Source organism: Wyeomyia smithii, chromosome 2, assembly GCF_029784165.1.
Source record: "Wyeomyia smithii strain HCP4-BCI-WySm-NY-G18 chromosome 2, ASM2978416v1, whole genome shotgun sequence".
In the NCBI taxonomy this organism is placed as follows: domain Eukaryota; kingdom Metazoa; phylum Arthropoda; class Insecta; order Diptera; family Culicidae; genus Wyeomyia; species Wyeomyia smithii.
In genome coordinates this window covers 195,715,358-195,739,282 of record NC_073695.1, presented here as the reverse complement: position 1 = coordinate 195,739,282, position 23,925 = coordinate 195,715,358, and the positions used below count along the sequence as shown (strand labels likewise).

General features: G+C 35.1%; 1 protein-coding gene across 10 annotated transcripts in view; it reads right to left on the bottom strand.

Annotated features, from left to right (window-relative positions):
- The window catches only part of LOC129722753 (alpha-catulin), a 380,319-nt gene that overhangs the window by 10,860 nt on the left and 345,534 nt on the right, over positions 1-23,925 (bottom strand). For 6 of the 10 annotated variants that reach the window (XM_055676457.1, XM_055676462.1, XM_055676461.1 and 3 more), the window contains one exon: positions 1-8,320. This exon is cut by the window's left edge and continues 5,457 nt beyond it. The exons of 2 other annotated variants lie outside the window; for them this stretch is intronic. In XM_055676457.1, coding sequence (XP_055532432.1) covers positions 8,195-8,320 — 126 coding nt within the window. In that variant the 3' untranslated portion in view covers positions 1-8,194. Of the gene's footprint in view, positions 17,608-23,925 lie in introns of all 10 variants that reach the window. 2 more of the 10 variants (XR_008727634.1, XM_055676455.1) reach the window with 2 other exon arrangements.

Here is a 23,925-nt window from a genome sequence, read left to right as displayed (position 1 = left end):
GCTTAGATAACACTTGAATGTTCTATCAATTTAACAATTTAAGTATGGATACATGTAATGTTGTAATTGGTTTAAAAACTTTATTTTATTATATATAAAAGATATTTAACATAACAAACATAATTAGTGATAACAACTGTTATGCAAAAACTATTATTTGATGTTTAATTTTCTCGTTTTGAAAGTATTTTTTTGTTTTTTTCATCTCTCCGAATTTTTTGCTCTCGAGTTCTAATCTTCGTATTCATCACTTGCAGCTTTGCTTTAACCAGCATATTTATGTATTTACTAGCTGACCCGGCAGACTTCGTCTCGCCTGTTTTTGTGTTTAATTTAATAATTTTCAACATTCCAAATTCATTGATTTCTTGCGATTTGTTTATATCGTTTTAAATTATTGGTTTTATCGGAATGACAACATACTCGACTTTTGCCTTTAGTACATCACCTCTATTCCGAAAACACTCATATTGGGTGGTATTCAGTTATTTTCGTTGTTTTCCAGAAACTGAAAGTGGTCATCTTCGAATTCAAAATGGTGTCCAGGGTCAATGCTTGGCTTCTTTACATCATTCTTTACATTTCGATTACGGACATATCCATATCACAGAGAACAGACGTTCATCTTCTTTTTAAAAGATGTGTAAAAACCTGCAACCGTCATTTACCACTAAGTGGTAATGCTCCCGCTATGTGGCGCTTTTGTCACTTACAAACCAAGCACTGATATCGATAAAATATCGATACAGCAATATTTATGCAGTGCAACTGGGGCACCACAAGACAGATGTCGTTAGTGTATTAACGTATTTTGATTCAAATTTTTACACACGATTTTCAAATTTCTGTATATGAACATGAATGTCTGTTCTCTGTGTCCATATGTAGTAGTATTCGGTTATTTCCGTTGTTTCCCAGAAGTTACCATTTTACAATTCAAACTGGTGTCTGAGTTAAATTCTGGATCCGGTGATTCTCATATTGGATGGTATTTGGTCAATTCAGGCTATTTTTCAGAAACCGTAAGTCGCCATCTTGGATTTTAAAATGGCATTTGGAGACAATTTCTGGCCTCTGAGCGTCACTCTGGTTAAAGAAACACCCTTATTTGGTGGTATTAGGTCATTTTCGGCAGTTTTCCAGTCACCGGTAGTTCCCATTTTACAACTCAAAATGTTGTCGGAGGTCGACAAACGTACAAACCGTGGAACACCACCCATGGATTGCCTCATACATAGGCGAACTTTGTTATTGTGGCGCCAGCACTAAATTAAAGTTCGGAAGTCGGACTTCCGAGCGCAGTGGCGGCTGAGATGGTTGCAGTGTTGCGAAAACAACAAAAATAAGCGTCTTAAGTGTGCCTGACTGCCAGTTTATCAGCGACGTTTTGATAAGTTTTATATAAATGCACAATATTATAAAATATTCGGCCGAATCCATTTCACAATAATATGTGCATTTTTTTCAGTGTACCCATTAGGGTTATATTATTGTCAAAAGTTACTCTTTTCGCATGTCGTGTAGAACAAAATCAGAAGTGGCGCACCTAGCGGTCGAAAAGGTGACTAACGTTTCTGTCATTTTCAATTTGTCTTCATAATTTCACGTAAGTGAACTATATTGGTATTTAAGATATTTGCATAAACGTTAGTGTTACCATGACGATGAAATATTTCACGATCTTGCAATGTAAATTTTCAGTCGCGTGTTTGTTTGTGTTGAAAACGTGTTTGTTTGATTTTCACCGTTTCAAATTTTCTGAAAATTTGTTGTGTCAACTGTAATTTTGTAAATTCGGTTTGTCACCTATACAGTGGTATAACGCGACTAATGGTGTATGGAATAAATACTTCTCTAAAAGGAAGCGGCTCCGGAATGTTCGCTCTCGGATCGATTTTGGCGTTTAATTCTGATAACGCTATCTGTTTGGTTTTCAATTTCGCAACGGTGAAGATAATTTGGTTATTTGGGTCTGTAGGTAAGGGAATTTTCAATCGCAGTAACGGTGCATAAAATATAACAACATCGTAACGTAGCATAGCAACTTCAACAAACAATGGGCGTTTTGTTATTTAAATTTTGTCGTGCGCATGCGCGGATCAAAATAAACAAAACTGTTTATGAAAGTTGCTATGCTACGTTGCAAAATTTTTATGTTTTTCACTCCGTTACTGCGATTGAAAACTACCCGACCTAGAGAAAACGTCAAAATGGGCTGCGTGCACTGTCCGCCATTACCGCTCGTGGAAAGCTGGATATCTGTTTGAGATTACTTACATTATGAACAATAAATAGGAAAATGCTATCTGGCAAAATTCATGGTATTTTATTCGTGAGCGAAAAAGAAACTTTTATTGACCAATATTTAAGAGAAAAAAATAAGTGAGTGGAAACCTTAGTCTGTACCTACTGATAAACTAATAATTCATAAGTTGGGTTTATAATTTTGCTTTTTGTTTACCGGTAAAGGGTCGTGGTAAACTTTTCAGGTGATTTCAGCCCTGATAAAAAACGGCTGATCGAAAACTACAAAATGAAGGTGAAACTTTAAAAAAAAAGTAGGAGGGTGGTATTCAAGACACGACCGCATGACGTTGACTACCGTATTCTTATAAAAAAAAAAAAATAGTCCATTGAAGCAAATAGTAGAGGAAATTGCAACGCTTCTTTTACAAAACTTCTGTAACAAAATTTCGCGGCACCAAAAGGTACCAGTTGCCGATTATTCTCGTTTACTGGTTAGTCCGTCCAGAATTCCAGCCATTTTAGTATTTTGCAGTAGCCATTTATTACTAACAGCCACCAGCATAACGGGTGAAACCGGCACGAGATGACCGGTACTATTTTGTCTTTCCTCCTTTCAGCTGCTAACACCTAGCGCTGTCGTGAAATTAACATCAACACAAACATGCATTTTTGCAAGGTTTTTTCCGCTAGCAGCAGCATTTTGTAAAACAAAAAATTCAACTAACAGCTTCTATTATAAAACTGCGAGGCACCAAAAGGTACCAGTTGCCGATTATTCTCGTTTACTGGTAGTCCGTCCAGAATTCCAGCCATTTTAGTATTTGCAGTAGCTATTTATTACTAACAGCCACCAGCATAACAGATGAAACCGGCACGAGATGACCGGTACTATTTTGTTTTTCCTCCTTTTAGCTGCTAACACCGAGCGTCCGTATGCATCCGGTACGGTTTAATAATGAAACTGATGGGGTGAAATGTTCGAACGATACGTTTTATACCAAGGCTTCGTCAGATAATTAGAAAGAAGTATGGGGCTACATAGATGATGGAATGGTAGAGACAAATGTTTCTTGAAAGCTGCGCCGGCCGCTGTCGTAATATTAACACCAACACATTTTTGCAAGGTTTTTTCCGCTAGCAGCAGCATTTGGTAAAACAGAAAATTCAATTAGTCGCTTTTGTACCAAAATTTCGAGGCACCAAAAGGTGCCAGTTGCCGATTATAGTTTCCTGGTTAGTCCGTCCAGAATTCCAGCCATTTAAGTGTTTTGCAGTAGCCATTTACTACTAAAGCCACCAGCATTACGGGTGAAACCGGCACGAGATGACCGGTACTATTTTGTATTTCCTCCTTTCAGCTGCTATCACCTAGCGTCCGCATGTCACTGGTGCGGCCGCTGTCGTAAAATTAACACCAACAAAAAGATGCATATTTGCAAGGTTTTTTCCGCTAGCAGCAGCATAAACATCGGAAACAGAAAGTGACAACAACAATAACAACAAAGTCAGATCGATTGTATCCGTTAGTGTCGACTGTGCTTGGGAAGAGAGGTAGTGATTGGCTGCGCGGTATGATTTAGACAATCGATATTAATTACCAATTTTTCAATAGTGTATCTCAAACAATAGTTTGTTTTTGTTACATAAATTTAACCGTAAAAAAATTTCTGATCGATTGATGCCAAAACCTCGAAAACCTGATAATAGATGACTGCAAAATAAGCGCTCAAAACCTGACCACTTTTCTCTGGTTTTCCCTGGTTGAATTACTAGATTTTCAAATTCAGGGGCCTAACTTCGATATAGACGTTAGTCAACGTCAAAAAACAACAGAAACCATCGACTGCACACAGAATATAGTTAAAAAATCTGTTAAGTGCTAGAATATATCAGAAACACGAGGGTGGAAAGGAAAACTAGTTCTAGAAATGACCGCCGAGTACTGAAATTCTTAAAAAAGATGAATTCCTCATATCTATAGCCATCAAAACGGAACTTGACACCTATTATTTTGTCTACCACTGTAAGTCGATCTCTGTGCTTTGAATTGGCTGCGTAAGTTTACTTAATGAACTAATCCAGCTTTCCACGAGCGGTAATGGCGGATAGTGCACGCAGCCCATTTTGACGTTTTCTGTAGGTCAGAGAATTTTCAATCGCAGTAACGGAGTGAAAAATATGAAAATTTTGCAACGTAGCATGCCAATTTTAATAAACAGTTTTGTCTATGTCTAATGACTTACAAATTTGAAAAGTAGGCAATATATGTAGGATTTTTTTTTCGAGGATGCGAAAATGAACAAAAACTGAGGGTTTGATTTAAACTTTATTTTCCCTCGTCCTGACTGGAGACAAACCCGCAATCTCCGATGTCTCCAACATGGTGTTTTGGCCAATTACCTACTGGGGAGGTAGTTTCCCCTAAGACCAATAACGATCACCCTTCACTATTGTGCCTTGTTTGCAGCACTCGTCGATCAACCACATACACTGCCTTGTGGAAGTTATTTATGTGTTATCTGCTTTGCCGATTTTGATTGATGAATCACCAAGCATTTATAATATACACAAAAACGACAAAATAAAAAAATATATAAACTGTCCATATCATAAATAACATTATGAGATCTCTTATATATATATATATATCAAACACATTCATCTTTTATATCGTGTAAACTGTATGCGCAATCGTCTTGCTATCAAAAAATGAGTTGTGTAAAATAGATCACACATTTTGATAAGCTTACGACTGTTACTCGAACAATGAATTTTTGTTACTCGAACAATTAATTTTCCTAAAAAGTTTGAATTTGACACAACTAGAAAACATTTAAAAAGTAGATTACTGTAAGATTTATAATTGAAAATGACCATAGAATCGCTATTCAAGAAAGAGGCTCTGATGGTTTTCAACTCTGGTATTTATGCCAATATGTGTTTTATACGAAAATTTGTTATTCAGTTTGAAATTTTGTTTTGTAAAAAAAATGTATTCTGAAATCTATACGACATTAGAAAAACCTCTCTTGAGGCTTTGACCCGCGGAAAGTACTTAGATTTCAGGTCATTTGAGGTAGAAACACTCAATGCCAAGAAAACAGTAATATATATATTATGATATTTCACCACATGCAGTACATGCAGATGTTACTGAGACAACTTACCAAAAATGCGGTTACATCTGAGTTTTATTGAAAAATGGGCCTTGAATGCTATTAAACAACGTGAACATGTCGTTTATTTAAGAAATTTTTTGTGCGACTGAAGTCGTTTGGTGTATTCAAATATTCCAACATATTTCATTGATATAATCGTTCATCTATTTTCCAGCGAGAGTTAATTTGTTTTGAGAAAAAAAGCTTCAAAATATGTCGATATTTTGATAACATATCCTGTTATGAGCGGGGGCCTAGTGTGGTTGGTAACGTCTCCGCCAACCACGCTCGACGCCCGGGTTCGAATCCCACCGCCGACATAGGTGTCGATGGTTGTGGGGTGGCGTGATCCACTCACAACCAACCCAACTGGTCTAGATTCAATCCTAGCCGACACCGGGAGATTTTCTGAGGCGAAAAATCTCTGGGATCACGCCTTCCGTCGCATGAGGAAGTAAAGCCGTTGGCGCCGGTCCGTTAATAAACGGGTCGTGAGTTAGGGACCTGGGTGTGGAGTCGCCTCCCTGGGCGTCGGTAATTGGCCACAACAGTGGCGGAAATAGACCGACGGAAAATAAGCGAGAATAAAAAAAAAAAAACAAATCCTGTTCCCGAAACTTCTACTGTCATTTCCTCCAGCATCGACTGTTGCCAAGAATTGCATGCATCAAAGTACAGAACCATACAGTAAATGTTGAAAACGAATAAAACGGTTTGAGAGTCCTAATTATCATCTAGTTAGATTTTTTTTTGCAACAAAAACGCATAAAATTCATCGGAAAAATGACTACCCTACCTTACGAACCTAGTAATCTGCCTAATGGGGACCTACAAAACGAAAAAAAATCTCTCCTCTCGGTGTTTACTTTCCCGGTGCAACTCGCACTGCTAAACCTATCGAAAAGATCGATGTCGATTGAATTTCGTTCACCTACTTACGACTAGTTTGGTTTTCAAATTGGTAAACATCAAACTACGAATTACTCTTAGCTTGAGACACAAAATAAAACAGAACCTAAACCAAACCCTAATTCTACTCGAAAACGAACCTTAGGTTCACACGGGGTTAATCTACAAACCAGGTACAACTTATAATCGGGAGTGAACGTTTCGAAATCTTGTTTCTTGTTCCGCTTCCCGTTCCGGTCTAGAACAGGACTTCGTGCCATCCTGGCATTCATTCGCTTGATTCAATATGCTTTGATACTAGAGTGGGAATTATATTCCGGGTGCATTTTATAAAAGTGGAAAGGGGAAAACTAATTCGCCACATCTGTTGACAAGAGCCACCACCCCCAACCTGGTGTCCATTCTCGACGCTCGAGATGATTAAGAGTGTTTCCGCTTTGATGCGTTCGTGCTGGCGTATGAGCCTCCACCGATGCGTTCCGTTGGTTTCCGGTACGACATGGGGAGTCTCATCCGTGTACCCGAACTCCTCATCAAAGGGTCCGCTGTGGATGGATTAGCGAGCGGGTTTTGAGGAGATGAATGCAGCAATATGGTGCACAGAAAGTGTGCGATGTTTCCACGTATGGTGTGGAGAGTCACAAAGCTGTTGGTTAACATCGATCCACAGCGGCAAGGAGGTTGCGTGCTTGCGTGCGTTTATGCGTGTGGTTGGAGATGGGTTAGGGATTTTCCCGAAGAACAGATGTGGCGTTACTTTTTGTTGCAAAAAGGAAGCTTAGCATGGGAAGTGGGAAAGAGGTGCTACATTAACACGTGTTCCGATGGTGATTAATAACTGGTTGTCACTGGGATTTCATTATACACTGCTTTCAACGGGAAATTTACTGCAAATCCGATGAAAAAATCCTATAATAAAGTTCCAGTACTCCCGCAGTTAATCAATCACGTGTCGTGTAGTGACGACTCAAGAGTAGTAGTAGTAGTAGTAGTGGTAGTAGTAGTAGAGTAGCTGCGTTTCAGTTAATTATAGAGCGATTATTACTGTCAGGCTAAGGTGCGCGTGTAGATGTTAGAAATGCTCTCCTACACCCAGTGCAGGGTCTAACTAAGAGATTCGTCGGTAATTGTTGACATCACTATCTTGTGCTACTATTTAGGTGTTGTGTGTCTGCGGAGCTTCGAATTCAGCGGTTAGTATTTAATAAACAGAGCTTTCTGCAGCTGTGAAAGTTATAACGCGTGTTGTCTATTAGTGTGAAGTCCGATATTTTTCGGTGCATGTTTAGAAAAGATTCAGAAGCGCTAGAAGCGGACAGAGCTCAAATGTGGTGCCAATTGCCTAGTAACTGTTGCATCGTGAAGAAAAATCTGCTATGAGTTAAGCTTGCTTGTTTTTGGCTTAGGGGAAAATCTCCTCAAAATATTTGTAGTAAGTATCTTTTGGATTGATTTGTTTCGATTCACTAAACATTCACATTTCAATATTTATGATTTCATATTACACATATTTAATAAACACGTTTTTTCTTTTGGTTATGCGACGCTGATTGCTCCGTATGTCTGTGTGTGTTCATTGTATGTGGGTTTGTGTATGTGGTCGGTTTGATGGTCGCTCTAGAATTTGAATTTGGCTCGCTGGAAAACTCTACGAGACGATTTCGGTGTACAGCGTATACAAACGTACGGCCGTCGTCTCTATTCTGTTTCTTCGGGTTCGGGTCTGCTCTAAACGAGAATCATCAAACATACACAACTCGGAATATAAATTCGATAAATACGGTCATATGTAATGTTTAATGCTTATTCTAAAATAGTAGAAAAGAGACTCTGGTCCGCCGGGCGTCACCTTTCATGCCCCGGCGGGCCATCCCGTACTGTCACATGCTCGCCTCGGTGCTTGTGGTTGAACCTTTGCTATCGCCCTGCAGTCCGGAGCTGCCGTCCTCGTCTCTAGCACCACCACTTGCTGCCCGACCGGCCAGGCCGCTAAAGTCTAGCTTATACTGTGAACGAGAATTGCGATATAGATCGAGAGAAAAAGGGGAAACAAGAACAGAAAACAAAAAGTTTGGTTATTTTCATTTTTATCTGCGATACTGGAGCTGGAAGTTGTTAGTATTTAGTAGGTCTTCGTTAGTCTACAGCAAAAACTCAACAAAATTCAACGGCAAACCAAAAAGCTTACGACAAACCCATAATAAAATAAAAGAAAGTTAATGCAAAAACGTACATGATAGAAGAAAAAATATTGTTGTACTGCAGCAAAATTCAAACCATAGTCAGGAAACTCAACCTGTAGGCTTTGCAAAAAATACCGTATGCTTCGAGATATACGAAACGGACTGCTCGAATATTCATTTATTATTATGTTAGTACTTCTGTCAAATCGTGTATCGTCGTTTGTTTCATTGTTATTAGGATTTTTTTGTTTCTCTTTATGCCCCTCTTTTTTTGACATAGCCGATTTTTTTATTTTCGTTTTGCCTCTTAATATTTCGGATCATTTAGTGTTTTCGTGTTTTCGATTTCATTTGTTTTTTTTCCAATATCCTTACTAATTTATTCAATTTTCCAATTTTTGTTGTTATTCAATTTCTTTTATTACTTTTAGTTGTTGTATCTATTATTGCATTTTTCGCATTTGAATTTTTTAGGTTCCTTTATCTCACAATTTAAAACTTGTTCTTGTTCGATATTTTTGGTTAATTTAAATATTTTCTCATTTTTCCTTCTGTTTTTTCTTTTTAAATTATCAAGCTATCTTTCTTGTTTCTTCTTCTTTAATTAATAAATCTGTTACTTCCTTACTGTTCTATTTCCTACATTTTTTTCTATTACTTTATTTACTAACTTTCTTACCTTTGAATATTTTTCTTTTACTTTGTTCATTCGTTTTTTTTCTACTACAGTCATACCTCGATATAAGGTAACTTTATTTTTATTTTCGTTACGTTATTTCGAGTTACGTTATATCGGAGCAAAAAAAAAATTTTAATTTATGCAAGAATGTTGATGGTTACTCACAAATGCGCGAAAACCTATTTCCCATCACCTATTAGTATTTTTAAAGCTTCCTTATGCTCATTTTGAACAATTTTCGCATTGGTTTCATTGATTTCAAAACTTACTACAAACTTTTTTTAAGCAATTTATAGCCTAAAAACAGTTGCTGTATCATTTGTTTTCATTTTCAATACATTTTAAAAAGTTACGTTATATCGAGGTAAAAGTTACGTTATATCGAGTTACGTTGTATCGAGGTTGCTTTATATCGAGGTTGCCTTATATCGAGGTATGACTGTATATTACTTTCTCGTTTTCTTATTTTCTTTTTTCTCCCATTTTACTTTTTTATTTTCTTACTTTTCTACGCTTTGAATCTTATTTATAATTCGCTTTGAATCTTATTTATTCAGCGCTTTGAACCTTATTTATTCATCATTCTTTTTCAATCTCTCGGATACTTTGCACTACTTTCTTACTATCGTATTTACTTTCTTACGTTATTACTTTCAACTCCTTTACTGTCTTCCTGTTTTATTTCCATACTGTTTTACTTGCTTTTAAAGTTACTCTTTCATTTGATTTTCCCCTCAGTGGTTATTTTTTTAGAATCTTACCTTATTTGTTTATTTACTTTTTTATGCTTTTTGCGCACTATATCCCATTTTACTTACTTTCTTAATTTATAACTTCCGTACTTTCCTAATATTTACCTTTTTATTACTTCCCCACTTTCCGATTGTCCTATTTTTTAATTTTCTTCCTGTTTTATTTTTTTTTATTTCCAATTGCTATTTTTCATCTATTTTCAGTTTCGTGCTTTCATTTTTTTTCAAACTATTAACTACCTTATATACTTTCCTTTCTTTCCTTTTCGGGTTTAAAATTTACTTTTCTTTGTTTCTAACTTTGTCACTTTATGACCTTCTTATTTTCTTATATTATTATCCTTTTTAGCTTGTTTCTTTGCTTCTTTTTAACATTTTTACTTCTTTGGTTACTGAGTTCTTATTTTTCTTTCTAATTACTTTCTTATATTTTACAATTTAATTTACTCTACTTGGGCTTTTCTACTTTCTTGCTTGCTTCTTTTGAAAATTCTTACTTTTCTTGAATATCTCTCTTTATTCATATTTTTCAACTCCCGTTTTCTTCATTTTCTTTATATTTTATATATTTTTCTATTCGCGTTCTGTCTTATTTTACTGTTTAATGAATTCGTTGAGTTCTGTTCAACTTTCATATTTTCTATTTTTCTTACTTTCATTATTCGTCAATTTTCTGCTTTCCTTCTGCTCTTATTATTTTGTCAATTATTTTATTTATTTATTTATTTTATCCCTTTCTCACTTTCTTGCGTGATGGATTTATAACTCTCTTATTTATTTACTCTTCTGCTCTCAAACTTTCTGATTTTCTTACAGTCTTACTTTTTGTAGTATTATTTTTGCCGTTTCTAAGTTTTTGCTTCTCTTGCAGTTATATATCTCATTTTCAATGTTTTTGTTTTCTCTTTGAATTTATTGTATCAAAAATCATCCTGCTTTTTTAGTATCTTTCACTCTTACTTTTTTTTCCTTTTATTCTTATTTCCTACTTTCTTCTTTTCTCACTTTTTCTCTTTTTCACTATTATACTTTCTTACATTTTTACTTTTTACTTCCTATTTTCTTTTAATTTTTTGTTTATTTACTTTATATAATGTTTTATTTATTAGTTTTTTACTCTCAATTGTATTTTTTTTGTTAATTTTTTCTCCTCTCTTACTTATTTACTCTCTTAGTTTACTCTTAATTTTTTATTCGCCTACTCTTTTCACCTTCATACTCTTTTACTCGCTTACTTTCTTACCTTCTTACTTTCTTACTTTTTTACTATTTTGTTTTTTCTTTTTACTTTTTATACTCTTACTTTCCTAGTTTATTACTTTATTGCCTGTTTTGAATTTACTTTTCTTTGTTTCTAACTTTGTTACTTTATGGTCTTTCACATTTTAAGATTTCTTATTTTTTTTATATTATTATCCTTTTAGCTTGTTTATTTGCTTCTTCTTAACATTTTTACTCCTCTAGTTACTGAGTTCTTACTTTTCTTTCTAATGACTTTCTTATATTTCACAATTTATTTTCCTCTACTTGGGCTCTTCTACTTTCTTGCTTGCTTCTTTCGACAATTCCTTGCTGTTTTTATATTTTTCAACTACATATCTTCCTTTTTTATTTCACATTCATTTAAACTTCTTCACTCTTAAAATTTTTATTTTGTCAATTTTTTATTTCCTTGCTTCATTGCTTCCTACTCTTGTATTTGTCCGTTGTTTTTTTCTTACTTTTTTGTATTTTTTTCCTCTGTTGCTCTTCTATACTTGTTATTACTTGTTATTTTATCCCTTTCTGACTTTCTTTCGTGACGTATTCATAACTCTCTTATTTATTTACTCTTTTAATTTCAAACTTTCTGGTTTTCTTACTGTCTTACTTTTTACCGTATTATTCTTGCCGTTTCTAATTTCTAATTTTTTTCGCCTCACTTGAATTTATATTTCTTATTTTCTATGTTTTTGTTTTCTTTTTTAATTTATTATATCAAAATTCATCCCACTTTCTTACTATTTCTCATTCTTACTTTTCTTTCTATTCTTTTTTCCTACTCTCTTTTTTTCTTATTTCTTTCGCTTTTACTATTATACTCTCTTATAATTTTACTTTTTTCATTTTTTTATAGATTTTCCAAATTTTTCTTTATTAAATTTTTTTCTTTATTAGTTTTTTACTCTCTTAGTTTTCTTCTATTGTAATTTTTTTGCTCCTTAATCTTAGTTTACTCTAAGTTTTTACTCTTCTACTTTTTCCACTTTTATACTCTTTTACTCTTCTACTCTCTTACTTTCTTACCTCTTTACTTTCTCACTTTTCACTATTTTTTTTCTTACTTTTCATACTCTTACTTCCCTAGTTTATTACTTTATTGCCTACATTCTTATATTCCCATTTTCTTACTATTTTAAATTTTTACTCACGTAACTTTTTTCTTGCTTATATTCTTACTTTTCAGATTTTGTTATTCTTTTATTTTCTTAGTTTTTAACTTTCTAGCTTTCTTACTTTTTTACTTTTATTTTCAATTTCTTACTTCTCTTACCTTCTTTCTTGTTTTTTTTTTTATATTTGATTCTCCAACTTTTTTAGTTCCTTACCTTCTTAGGTTATTACTTTATTGCTTTCATACTTTCTCACTTTCTTGCTTGCTTACTGTTTTACTCTCAAAATTTTTTACTTGCTTAATTTTTACTTTTCAAATATTTTACCACATTAAATTTTTATTTTCTTAATATTTTACTATCTAATTTTCTAACGTTTTTACTTTTATATATTTTTTTTCATTTTACTATTTTCTTAGCTTCTTACTTTGTTACTTTCTTATTTTTTCACTTTCTGTTTTTCTTAGTTTCTTACTTTTTTATTTTAATACTCTCTATTTACTTACATTTTTTGTTTATTACTTTATTGCTTAGTTGCCTTTTTATTTTTTTCTTTCTTACTTTCTTACTTTCTTATTTTCTCACTCTCTTAGTTTCTTACTTTAATACTTTCTTAATTTCTTACTTTCTTATTTTCTCAATCTCTTACTTTCTTACTTTCTTACTTATTTACTTTCATACTCTCTTATTTTCTTACTTACTTACTTTTTTACTTTCTTCCTTTCTTTCTTTCTTACTTTCTTACTCTCTTACTTTCTTACTTTCTTATTTTCTTGCTTTCTTAATTTCTTACTTTTTTACTTCCTTACTTTCTTACTTTCCTACTCTCTTTATTTCTTCCTTTGTTACTTTTTACTTTCTTACTTTCTTATGTTTTTACTTTCTTGCTTTCTTACTTTTTTACGTTCTTATCTTCTTGCTTTCTTTTCTCTCATTACCTTTTGGTTCTCTTACTCTTTTACTCTCTAACCTTCTCACTGTCTTACCTTCCTTCTTTCCTATTCCCTTACTTCTCTACTTTCTCACTTTTATTGTTTCTTATTTTTTATTTCATTACTCGCATGCTTTATTACTCTTTCGCTTTCGTGCTCGCTTACATTTACACTCTCTTGTTTTCTAATTTTCTCGCTTTCTCATATCTTCCATATTTTCTATTTTATCATCCCCTTACCTTCTTGCTCATTTTCTTTTTTTCTTTTTTCATTTTCTCCCTTCCTTGCTTTTTTTCACCTACTTTTTAGTTTATCATATTATCGTTTACTATTTTTCCTACTCTCTTTCTCTTTTACTTCTCTACTTTCTTCTTTTTAACCTTTTTGTTTTTTTACCTTTTTTATTAGTTTTATACTTTCTCAGTTTCTTACTTATTAACCTCTAATCTTTTAAAATTTTTATCTTGTTTTATTTTTTTCGTTTTTTCTTTATTAGTTTTTTACTTTCTTAGTTCCTTTATTTTTTCACTTTCTTACTATTTTAACACTCTCAATTTCTCAAATTCTTACATTTTTACATGCTCACTTTTTCACTTTTTTATTTTTCTTTTCTCTTTGTTTTCGCTTTCTTACCTTCTTATTTTCTCACTTTTTTATTTTCTCCTTGTCTTTCTAACTTCCTGACATTCTTATTTCCTACTTTCTTTCTATTGTACTCTTCTACTTTCTTACAATTTCACTTCTTATTTATTTGATTTTTTTTTGTTATTAGTTTTTTTGTAAGGCTTTCAACTTAGTTTCATTTCTTACTTTTGTTTTTTTTTTCAATATTTTTGTTTCATTATCTTCATTAGTTCTTTTTACTTTATTAGTTTCTTAATTTTGTTTTTCTTTACTTTCTTACTGTTTTTAATTTCTTACATGTTTACATTCTAACTATCTTTTTTGCTTTCTTTCTTTTTTTCACTTTCTTACTCTCTTATTTTCGTACCTAATTATTTTCTCACTGTCTCATCATTTACTTTTCTACTTTCATGCTTTCTTCCTCTCCTATTTTTTTCGTTCTAACTATTTTCTTACTTTTTTATTCTCTTACCTCCATGCTCCATTACTCTTTCGGTTTTGTACTCGTGTACATTTCCACTCTATTGGTTTCTTATTTCCTTACATTCACATTACTTTATTTCTTACTTTCACTTTTTTCCCTTTTTCCCTCACTTTCTTACTCTCTTACTTTTTCTATTTCTTACATCCTTATTTTTTTGTTCTCTGAATTTCTCACTTTAACGCTTTCGTATTCTCTAACTATAACAAATAATTGTATTCCTTCTTTCTTAATTTCCCAATATCTTATTTCATTCATTTCTTACTTTTTACTCTCCTCAATATTTTGTTTTTTTCCTTTTCTTCTTATTTTCGCTATTCTCTTTTTTCTTTTTTTACCTTCTGCTTATTCAGTTTCTTGTTTCTGTTCTTCCTTACTTTTTTACAATCAATTTTTTAAACTTTTTATTCTATTTGGCATTTTTACCACTGTGTTCTATCCTACTTTTTTACCTTCATAAATAATTATTCCCATATATCTAACTTTCTCTCTCAATTCCTCTGATACTTTACTGCTTTATCGTACTTACTTTCTAACTTTTCTATCTTAAACTCTTTATTGACTTATTGTTTCTTTTTTATATTTTCATTTGCTTTCTATTAAATTCTTCTATTTAATTTTCTTATCAAAGTATGCTTCTCTAAGTTTTCATTTTCTTGCGTTTTTAGTTTCTCACTGACATTGTACATCAACATATTACTTTTTTAGTATTTCAAGGCTCTTTTTTTATTTTTTCACTTAATAAATTTTGTACTTTCCTTATATTGTTACTTACTGTTTTTCCTTTATCATTTTCTCTATTTTAATAATAGTTCACGTTTTCTTCTTTTCAAATTTTCGTTTTCTTAGTTAGTGTTCATATTCTGATTTTTTTACTTTTTCACCTCTTTGCTTTCCTCTTTTCTTACAATAGGATAAAAGTTCCTTCATACTTTCTTATTTTCATACCTTCTTCTTTACTAACATTTGTACGCTCTCACTCTAACTTACATTTGTGCTCTCTCACTTTAGTTTATTTCTTTTTACTTTTTTCTCTCTCTAATTTTATTTACCTAATACTCTTCCTCCCTCTTTGCTACTTTTGATAATTCCTATTTAGGTTTTTTTCTTAACTTTTTCAACTTATTTTATTATCTTACTATGCTCCATGTTCACTTTATTCCCTAGTCTTTCTTTATTTTTTTTTCATTTTGTATTCCAACTTTTTCATTTTTTACTCTCTAGGAAGTAAATTCCTTGATTTTTACTTTCCTACTTCATCATCTTTCCGCTTTGCGCTTTCCTTGTTCTTACTTTTCACTTATCCACTCTTTCTCTGCTTCTTTACTTTCTTGCTTCACACTGTCCTTTTTTATTCTTTTATTTCTTTATTTTCAATCTCCCTTTTTTGGCCTACTTTCATACTCGCTTGCTTTCTCACTTCGTAGAAGTTTGACATTTTTATTACTTTGCTTGTTTGACATTTTTATCACTCTCCTACTTGTTTACTGTTTCGTTTTCTGTTTTTCTTACTTTTTTCTTCTCTTTTTGTGTTGTTTTATGATTTTCGCGCTTGTTTTACATTTCTCACTTTTCTAAAGTTCTAATTTTCTATAGACGGGTCTAGCGCAAACTCGAATAAGACATTAGTTTATCCTTTATTCATTAGTACTTTTTTTCACCTTGCTTCCTTGTTTCATTTTTTTACATTTTTTTCTGGTTTCATGTAGTGTTGTTATTCAATAGATTTTATTTTTCGTCTACTGTTTTTGGAATTATTTCCACTAACTTGTAAAATACTTTCAGATTGTACAGATTTGATCTCAAGTTGGTTATAAAATTTGTTAATAATTAAATTCTTTTCAAATATTATATATTATCGATTGCGTACTATAGTTTCAATGGATTATTTTCATCCGATTTCCTTTCATTTGCGAACTTTATTCATATTTTTATTAGTCATTAAGCATCGCTGTGAGCTATAAATCTTCTAATAGCCCCAAGTTTGCATCAGCAAAATATTTGCCCGGAAAAAAGACGCTGCTAGACAACGGCTTGCGGTTTTGTCGATTAAAAATTCAACTATTCAAATTGAGCAATCTAGTGGAAAAGCTTCTACCGATCGATGACAAAATTGTTTCTCGTCAAAGTGGCGTCCCCTTCGGGGGTAGCAAAAATGTTTTGTCTGTTTGCTTTCCGGCAAAACGCTCAACCCTTGGGCTTAAGTTTGTTGTCAAATTTTAATCCTCGGCAGAAAACTCATAACAAAAACACACCACACGGACCGCTCTCTCTTGCGGTGCGGCTGGTGTTGTGGTTTCCCAGAAAAACTCTCATACCGTGGCTGTCTTCTTCCTGTCTGTAACTAAGTCTAACACCGAAAGGATGCCGGATGCCTTCGAAGTCCCACGAACGTCTCGGAAAGAATGCCTCGGCGATGCAGTACTCCTACGCGCAGGTTCGGAGGCAGAATAGAGAAGGTTATTTAGAGACGGTGTGGGGTGAAATCGATAGGAATCCAATCATAAGATGGGGATTCATTACAAGTTGTGGCAATAAACGGTTTAATTATGAGAGCTTCCTTTTCTCCTTTTGCCAATATCGAGAATAGTTGCGGTCGGTATCATATCGGTACCGAGTTTTGATGACACTATTGGAGACGGATGATGACGCAAGCTATGTGGATTTAATGAAAAAACAGAACATCTGAACGCTTCAACCTACGTAACCCTGTTTTTAGCCCAACTGATGAGATGTGGCTTGCGGTGAAGATCAATTTGTTCTCCCCAAAGGGTCTGGCAGCTGGCTACTCTAAATTACCTTACTAGCGTCGAATCGATGGGAAACTAGGCCCAGATTCCACCGAATGCAACCTAATCGAATTTTGTTGGATCGATGGACAGCCAACTGGGGGGATACACGCACATACACAGACACACCGGTACAACAGATACATGAAAAAAAAAAAAACAATTATAATGGAAAAATAACATACAAATGGACCGGGAGCCAAACCCCATCGCTAGGATTCAGCTGGATTATTTCATTCTATCAACGGGTAATCGGGTTTTCTGCTGGACGAATGTTTTTTTTTAATTTACTCTCGCCCTGGTTAAGAAATGTTATGTTTAAATAGTTTCGACTAAGGTAATTTTCTGACGTTTATCGGCTCAAGTTTTTTTTCTAGTAAGGTTGCTCCGAAGGCTGTTTCGCTTTTGGGAACGCAATCAGCGTGATCCGTTTTCGCTTATACTCACTCTGTAGCTGTTTGTTCAGTGCTCCTAGCGTTTGCTGTGAACAAAGATCACCGAACGGAGTTGACAGTTGATTAGAACGGTAAAATGAAGGTTATCACACGTACAAACATACACACGCAACGAAAAAAATAAAATCACAAGAAGACCGGTGGGTGAAGTGCCGTGTTCGGGAAGTTTCTAGTTACTGGCGATACAAACTAGTTTCAGAGTGACAAAAAACTCCGAAACTTTAAAATTTTGTAGCGTGCTACTTGGTAAAAAAACCCGAAGCATTCTTACTTCCAACATGACGCATAAAATACTAAGCATTTTTTGTCAACTCTAGAGTGTAGCATCGCTTGCAGATACTTGCTACAAAGACGACTGGATATAGAAATTTGCTGCACTGACCTTGGGTGTGATAATTTGGATAAGCGGTTTTCTCCGAATTGGTTTTTCGGGATGGTTTCATCGTTAATCCAATTGTTTCACGCAGGAAATATTTCAAATCACAGAAAACTCATCAACGGTGGTACAAAGTTCGAATGAGTAAAGGAAGGCACCATGGAGCAGGGACTAGCAAATATATAACTTATCTAATTCCTAAATTAATGTGACAAGATGCATGATAAGGTACATCTTAAATCATAGCCGTGCGCAGAATATCCGTTTGAAAGGGAAGGTGGAGCTCATTGTGATCGTCGGTGGAAACTGCCGGAGAAAATATTCTCATTGGTATAACAGTTTGTGGCCTTAAAATCATCAATTCATCCAATAAAGGTGAGAAAGCATAGTAATTTGTGGAACTCTAACAACTATTTTTTTAAATTGTTTGTTAAGTGAATCGGTTAATCGGATGATTTCGGAATAAATCGGCTGATTTTACCTAAGATTTATATTTTTACCTGATTTTCGTCGGGATTTTGGAGTGAAATTAGCTGTGCCTTGCAGTCGCTCTTGAAATAATTCAGTAGTCATCATTAGAAAGTTTTTGCAGATTAAGTTTTTGACGCGTATTTCGCAAATTATGCGAATTTTTGGTAAACACGTTTTTTTCACGCGGATTTCGGAATTTACACGGTTTTAGGTGGTTTTTATGATGTTTTTCGTTAGTTCGCCTTTCCCGTATCGATAATGCAGTATGTAAAACATATTTTCGTACAATGCATCTGGAGCAAATTTTCAATTAACAGAACATGTCAAGCTAAAAACAATCTGTTAAGGTTTAAAGGCAACTGAGAGCGATTGAATCGGTTCACCCGTTATGAGAGAATTGGCTTTTTAAATCGCACAGACAGAAAAAAATTAGCCCAAAATCAGCTTAGTAGAATTAATCTAGACACTTGATGTGATCTATGTAGAAAATACAATTTGTTGAATTCTATGATACTCTTTGTGACAAAAATAGCTCTTTGGTATACCTAGCCATTCTTTACGTTCCACATAGGGGTATTTGAGGGCAAAAGTTGGAAAAAATTGCAAAAATCGAATTTATTATTAAAACCCCATAGTCAACACTACTAAACTCATAGGTAGTGGGGGTACCACATGGCAACTGCTTTGTTTTAATTTGTTTTGTTTTTGGTTCACGAAAGCTGTGAATCTGTCAACCAAAAGCGAGAGACAATTTCGATACATAATTTATTGATTTTTCTGATCTCATTTTTAAATATTGATGATTATAGCCTACCTGTAACGAATATGGACAGTCAAATAAAGGGTATGCAGTAAGTTTTGAACATTTTAGATGAATGGTTTGGTGTCTTATTGGGTAGATATAAAGCATTGACCATTTTTGAAATTTTGCATTCCAAATTCATTTACAAAGTTGTTTTTTCAATGTTCTGGACATTTCTGGGCACAAACAAAGTCATTTTCTAGTAGATATGAGTTTCCTGAAACACGTCCAGAAAAAAAAAGTTGCGCATGTTTGCGCATTTATGATATATCTAGACTTTATTCCCGCAGTATATGGATCATTCCATACAAAGTAACCATGAAACAGAACAAACTTGGCATCGACCGTCACAGATTTTGCTCAAAGTTGTGGATATTTTTCATCTGGGGTAATTTTGTAAAAATCCCGATTTTGGTGTCGATTGAAATTCTTTCCGCTCTGTGGGACCCCTTCTTTGTTGCAAAATGACAAATTTTTCTTTTTCTTACAATTTGTAAACGTAAACAGTCATATATATTTGGAATTGTCTGTTAACATTTTACTCTACTGAACATGCTTCAGGAATATTGCAGTTTCTCAAAGCTAAAGCAAATAAAGAGTTGGTATCAAAGAACAAACTGCAGAGCGGTCAGTTTGATTAAACCTTATGATCCGATTAAAAACAATAATGTTAATAATATTTTATTGTGTGAAAAAACATCAAAATACGATTGAAACAGCACCCCAGACATATTTGCTTCCAAAATGTTATTTTTAACATATACTTGAATACGCAAAGATTGTATCTGGTAGGAAACTTTCTCACCTTCCAAATAAAAGCAATAAATGGCTCTATAGGTTATACAATTAAAGCGAGAGCCACTCTAGAGGAAAGGTATTTGATAAATTCAAAACTTGAATAATTTTGAGTAGATTACGCTAGATCATATGCCCAAAGACGTTTTTCCATCATATGTGGCTCTAGCAGTCGTTGAAATATTCTCAACAAGAAACCTACCACATTGTATAAGAAAAGTTGTTTGTCACTGCTACGTAGATATAATTCATGCTTCAATTATTTTATTCGTTTTAAAGACAAATTGTATTATGAGCAATTCTTGATATTTTTATTAAACAATTTATCTTGAATCTGTCATTAAACCCACTGCAAACAGTACGTTATAGAGCTTTCATTCGAAGAAGAAAAAATTGGCCGCAATTTCGCCGCCAAAATAAGATAGTAAAACTGATCAGAGGAATATTAATCCTTTCCAGGGAATTGTTGTAACTGGCGATATTGGCACTGGGAACGAAATTTCGATAAAAGTTCTTCCTTTTAACATAATAAGTCTCTCCTGGAATAGACCTGGTAAAAGAGAAACGTTTGGTGATCTCTCTCTCTAGCTAAAGTAAAGCTTGAAACGGAAGGGTGAAACCTCATACACAAGCACGGATATACATGAAAAGTGTATCATCAACTTCAATAGTGGTACTGCCAATAATATGAAGTGCGAAATACAGAAAACACCTGGACAATATGACAATATGTCTCTGGTCGCAGTTATGAATCTACACAGGAAAAAATGGTGGTGGAAAATATCAAAATCGGTGGTTGTGAGTTAGCTCTAAAGCACGTTTTATTTTATTAAATCCAAGATGGTGACAAGATCCAAAATAAAGGAGGTAAATTTCTTCTACTTCAAATAAAAGTTCTATCAGTCTTTATTAAAATGACATACTGTTAGTTAACTGAAAGGAGCAAGAATTGCTTAAAGTACAACTTTTTGAAAAACTGTTCGACCCTTTGACGTCCGAGGAGGCCATCAATATGAACCAACCAAAATCGTTTTCTAGTTTTTTAAATATTTCCAATCATTTAGACTAGTCCGCGCGGCCGGCAATGGGGTCGCGAAGCTCATCTAGGAGGGTCGCGATGTTCTTGGTAAACTTAACAGGTAGTTAAAATTTCTTTTTAGATGTCTCTGTGGATGTGGACTTTCAACTCTTCTGCGTATTGAAACCAAGACGTGAAACAAATTAAACTTTTAGGACGATAGAAGAGTGAAAAAACGAAGCCTCATCTTGCAAAACTTGTATTTGAAATTCTTTTGGGAGGCCACGAAGACTCGCGAAAGGGGCCACGGACCTCTTTGTGTTTAGCAGCAGGAGCCGCGGAGCCAAAAAGGTTGGAAACCACTGCTTTAGATACAATTTTTTTTTAAGCCATGGTGACCAAGGGCCTTATCAATGCGTACACACCGGCAATCATTAAAACCGACGACGTAGAGAAGAAGTTCGTCGAACTCCTTGAGAGAATGTGAGAGAGTACCCACAATATGACAAAAAGAACACCGTCGAAGATATGCACGCACAATTTGGACGAGAGGTATTACTACGCTCCTTTATTGTTAAAGAAGACTTACAATCTACCACCAACGAGAATGGCTTGGGGGGAATGGCCATCTGGAGTAAGCATTTAGCTCGTTTGAACATTTGGAAGCACCCCTGGAGACATCCCAATGGAGAGGCCTTATCCGTGTGTAACGCCAGGGAAGGTAACCTGACTATCGATGAGTCGCAAGTGACTAGACTTTGGAAACAACTCGTTGAACGTTAAAAAAACTTAGGGAGCCGCCAAGGAAAACAGGCGACAAATTCAGGACAAGCTCTGAATCCGCAAACCTAGGACAAGGTTGAAAAACTGGCAGAGAACCTAAGAACCACAAAGCCACTGGGAAAGACGGCTTACCAGCTTAACTTCAAAGCCACGGCAGTACAGGACAATCTAACAGATTACCTTGAGGGTATGATCTTAGGAGAAACTATTCACGAACTGGCTGGAAGGACTCATATGCCATCCCAAGTAACAAAATGGGTTTTATCAAAGTTTTATAGCGCTGTTCAGGCTGTATTAGGCACTATGAAACTTTGATAAAACCAATATTGAAACTAGGGATATCTATAGAAAGGAATATAGATTGAACTTTAGCAACTATCCGAACATAACCCTCCACAACTCCGTGTACAAAATTCTCTCCCGTATCCTGTTTCATAGACTGAGCGCGTTGCAGGAAGCCTTTGCTGGTGAATACTAGCGGTTTTCGAGCGGGACGACCTACAATAAACTGGACCCTTAAGAAGTTTCGAGAACACAACCTGTAAATACATCATTTGTTTATAGACTACGAGCCGGCGTACGATTCAGTGAAGCGCGATTCTTGACGGTGAAATCAAGCTTCAGGAACGTCTTTTTGTGACATTGGATGCTTAGAAGCAAAGGTATTGGCCTTTCAACATAGTCTTTAAAGGTAACTTACGAAGAGCAGGTGTGCACTGTGGCGGTTCCATCATCACGAAGTCTCACATGCTTCTAGTTTTTGCCGACAATATCGAAACTATCTTTACGGCTCATAGAAGGGAAGCTACGAGAATTAGACTCACCATAAATACTCCCAAGCGAAGTACACAGTGCCTGGTAGACAGCGGTGAAATCCTACGAGCGTTGGTGCTGCGGTGTTAATAGATAGAGACACTTTCGATGTTGTATTCCTTAGTTATCTCGTGACGTGTGATAACGATGTGAGTCGCGGACACGGATTGCAGCAGCGAACAGGGCCTATCACGGATTGCGTAGCCAGTCTAAGTTCCGTAGGCTATAAATTCACACGAAATTTGTACTCTACAGGACGCTGATCCTTCCGTCGGTGTTCTACGGACAAGAATCGTTGATGTGGAAGGAGGCCGATCGGCAACGAACAAGTCGAACGAGAGGTATTTTTTCGCTCCTTTATTGGTAGGGAAGGCCTTCAATCTACCACCAACGAGACTGGTTTAGGGCTAGTGAACTTCATCGCGGCCAGGGGAATGGCCATCTGTAGTAACCATTTAGCTCGTTTGAACATTTGAAAGCACATCCACATGCCGATCGACAACTGGCACTTTTCAGATATCATCGGTCTTCTAGGGGCCAAACTTCGATTAAGATCACTATCTCGTGGTAAGGGAGATTCTAGTTCGGCTTTCCAATAGAGATCAGCGAGAAACATATATCAGAACATCCAAAGTCTATTAGCGGAAGGAGTTGCTGCAAAGGGGGAGGGATTGATGAATCAGTTGGAGTTACAGCACATCCACAACGCGGCCCACGTCTAGTGGGTGCCTAGAGGTGACAGAAGTAAATAACTGAGGTTACGCAAAAAGAGATGTCATTTCCGTAGAAAACGTGAACACTACGATTGCGTCCTAGGGAAGGCGGAGGATTGCTTTACCAGCGATTGAAGGAATAAAGAACCGTGCCATCGCAATAGAAATTAACATAGATTGACTTGTAGCAACATAACCCTCCACAATTCCATATCCTGTTTCATAGACTGAAGGCGTTGAAGGAAGCCCTTGCTGGTAAATACTTGAGCGGTTATCGAGTTGGACGACCTACAACAAACTGGATCCTCAAAAAGCTTCTAGAACACAATCTGCAGACACATCATTTGTTTATAGACCTCAAGGCGGCGTACGATTCAGTGAAGCGCGATTCTTGACGGTGAAATGAAGTGTGAGGACAGCGGGCGATTTTTTTTGTGACATTGGATGGTTAGAAGCAAAGGTACGAGCTTTTGAACTTGCTGTTCAACATAGCCTTAGAAGGTGCCGTATGAGGGGCAAGTGTGCAGAGGGACTGCACCATCATTGCGAAGTCTCATATGCTTCTGCTTTTGC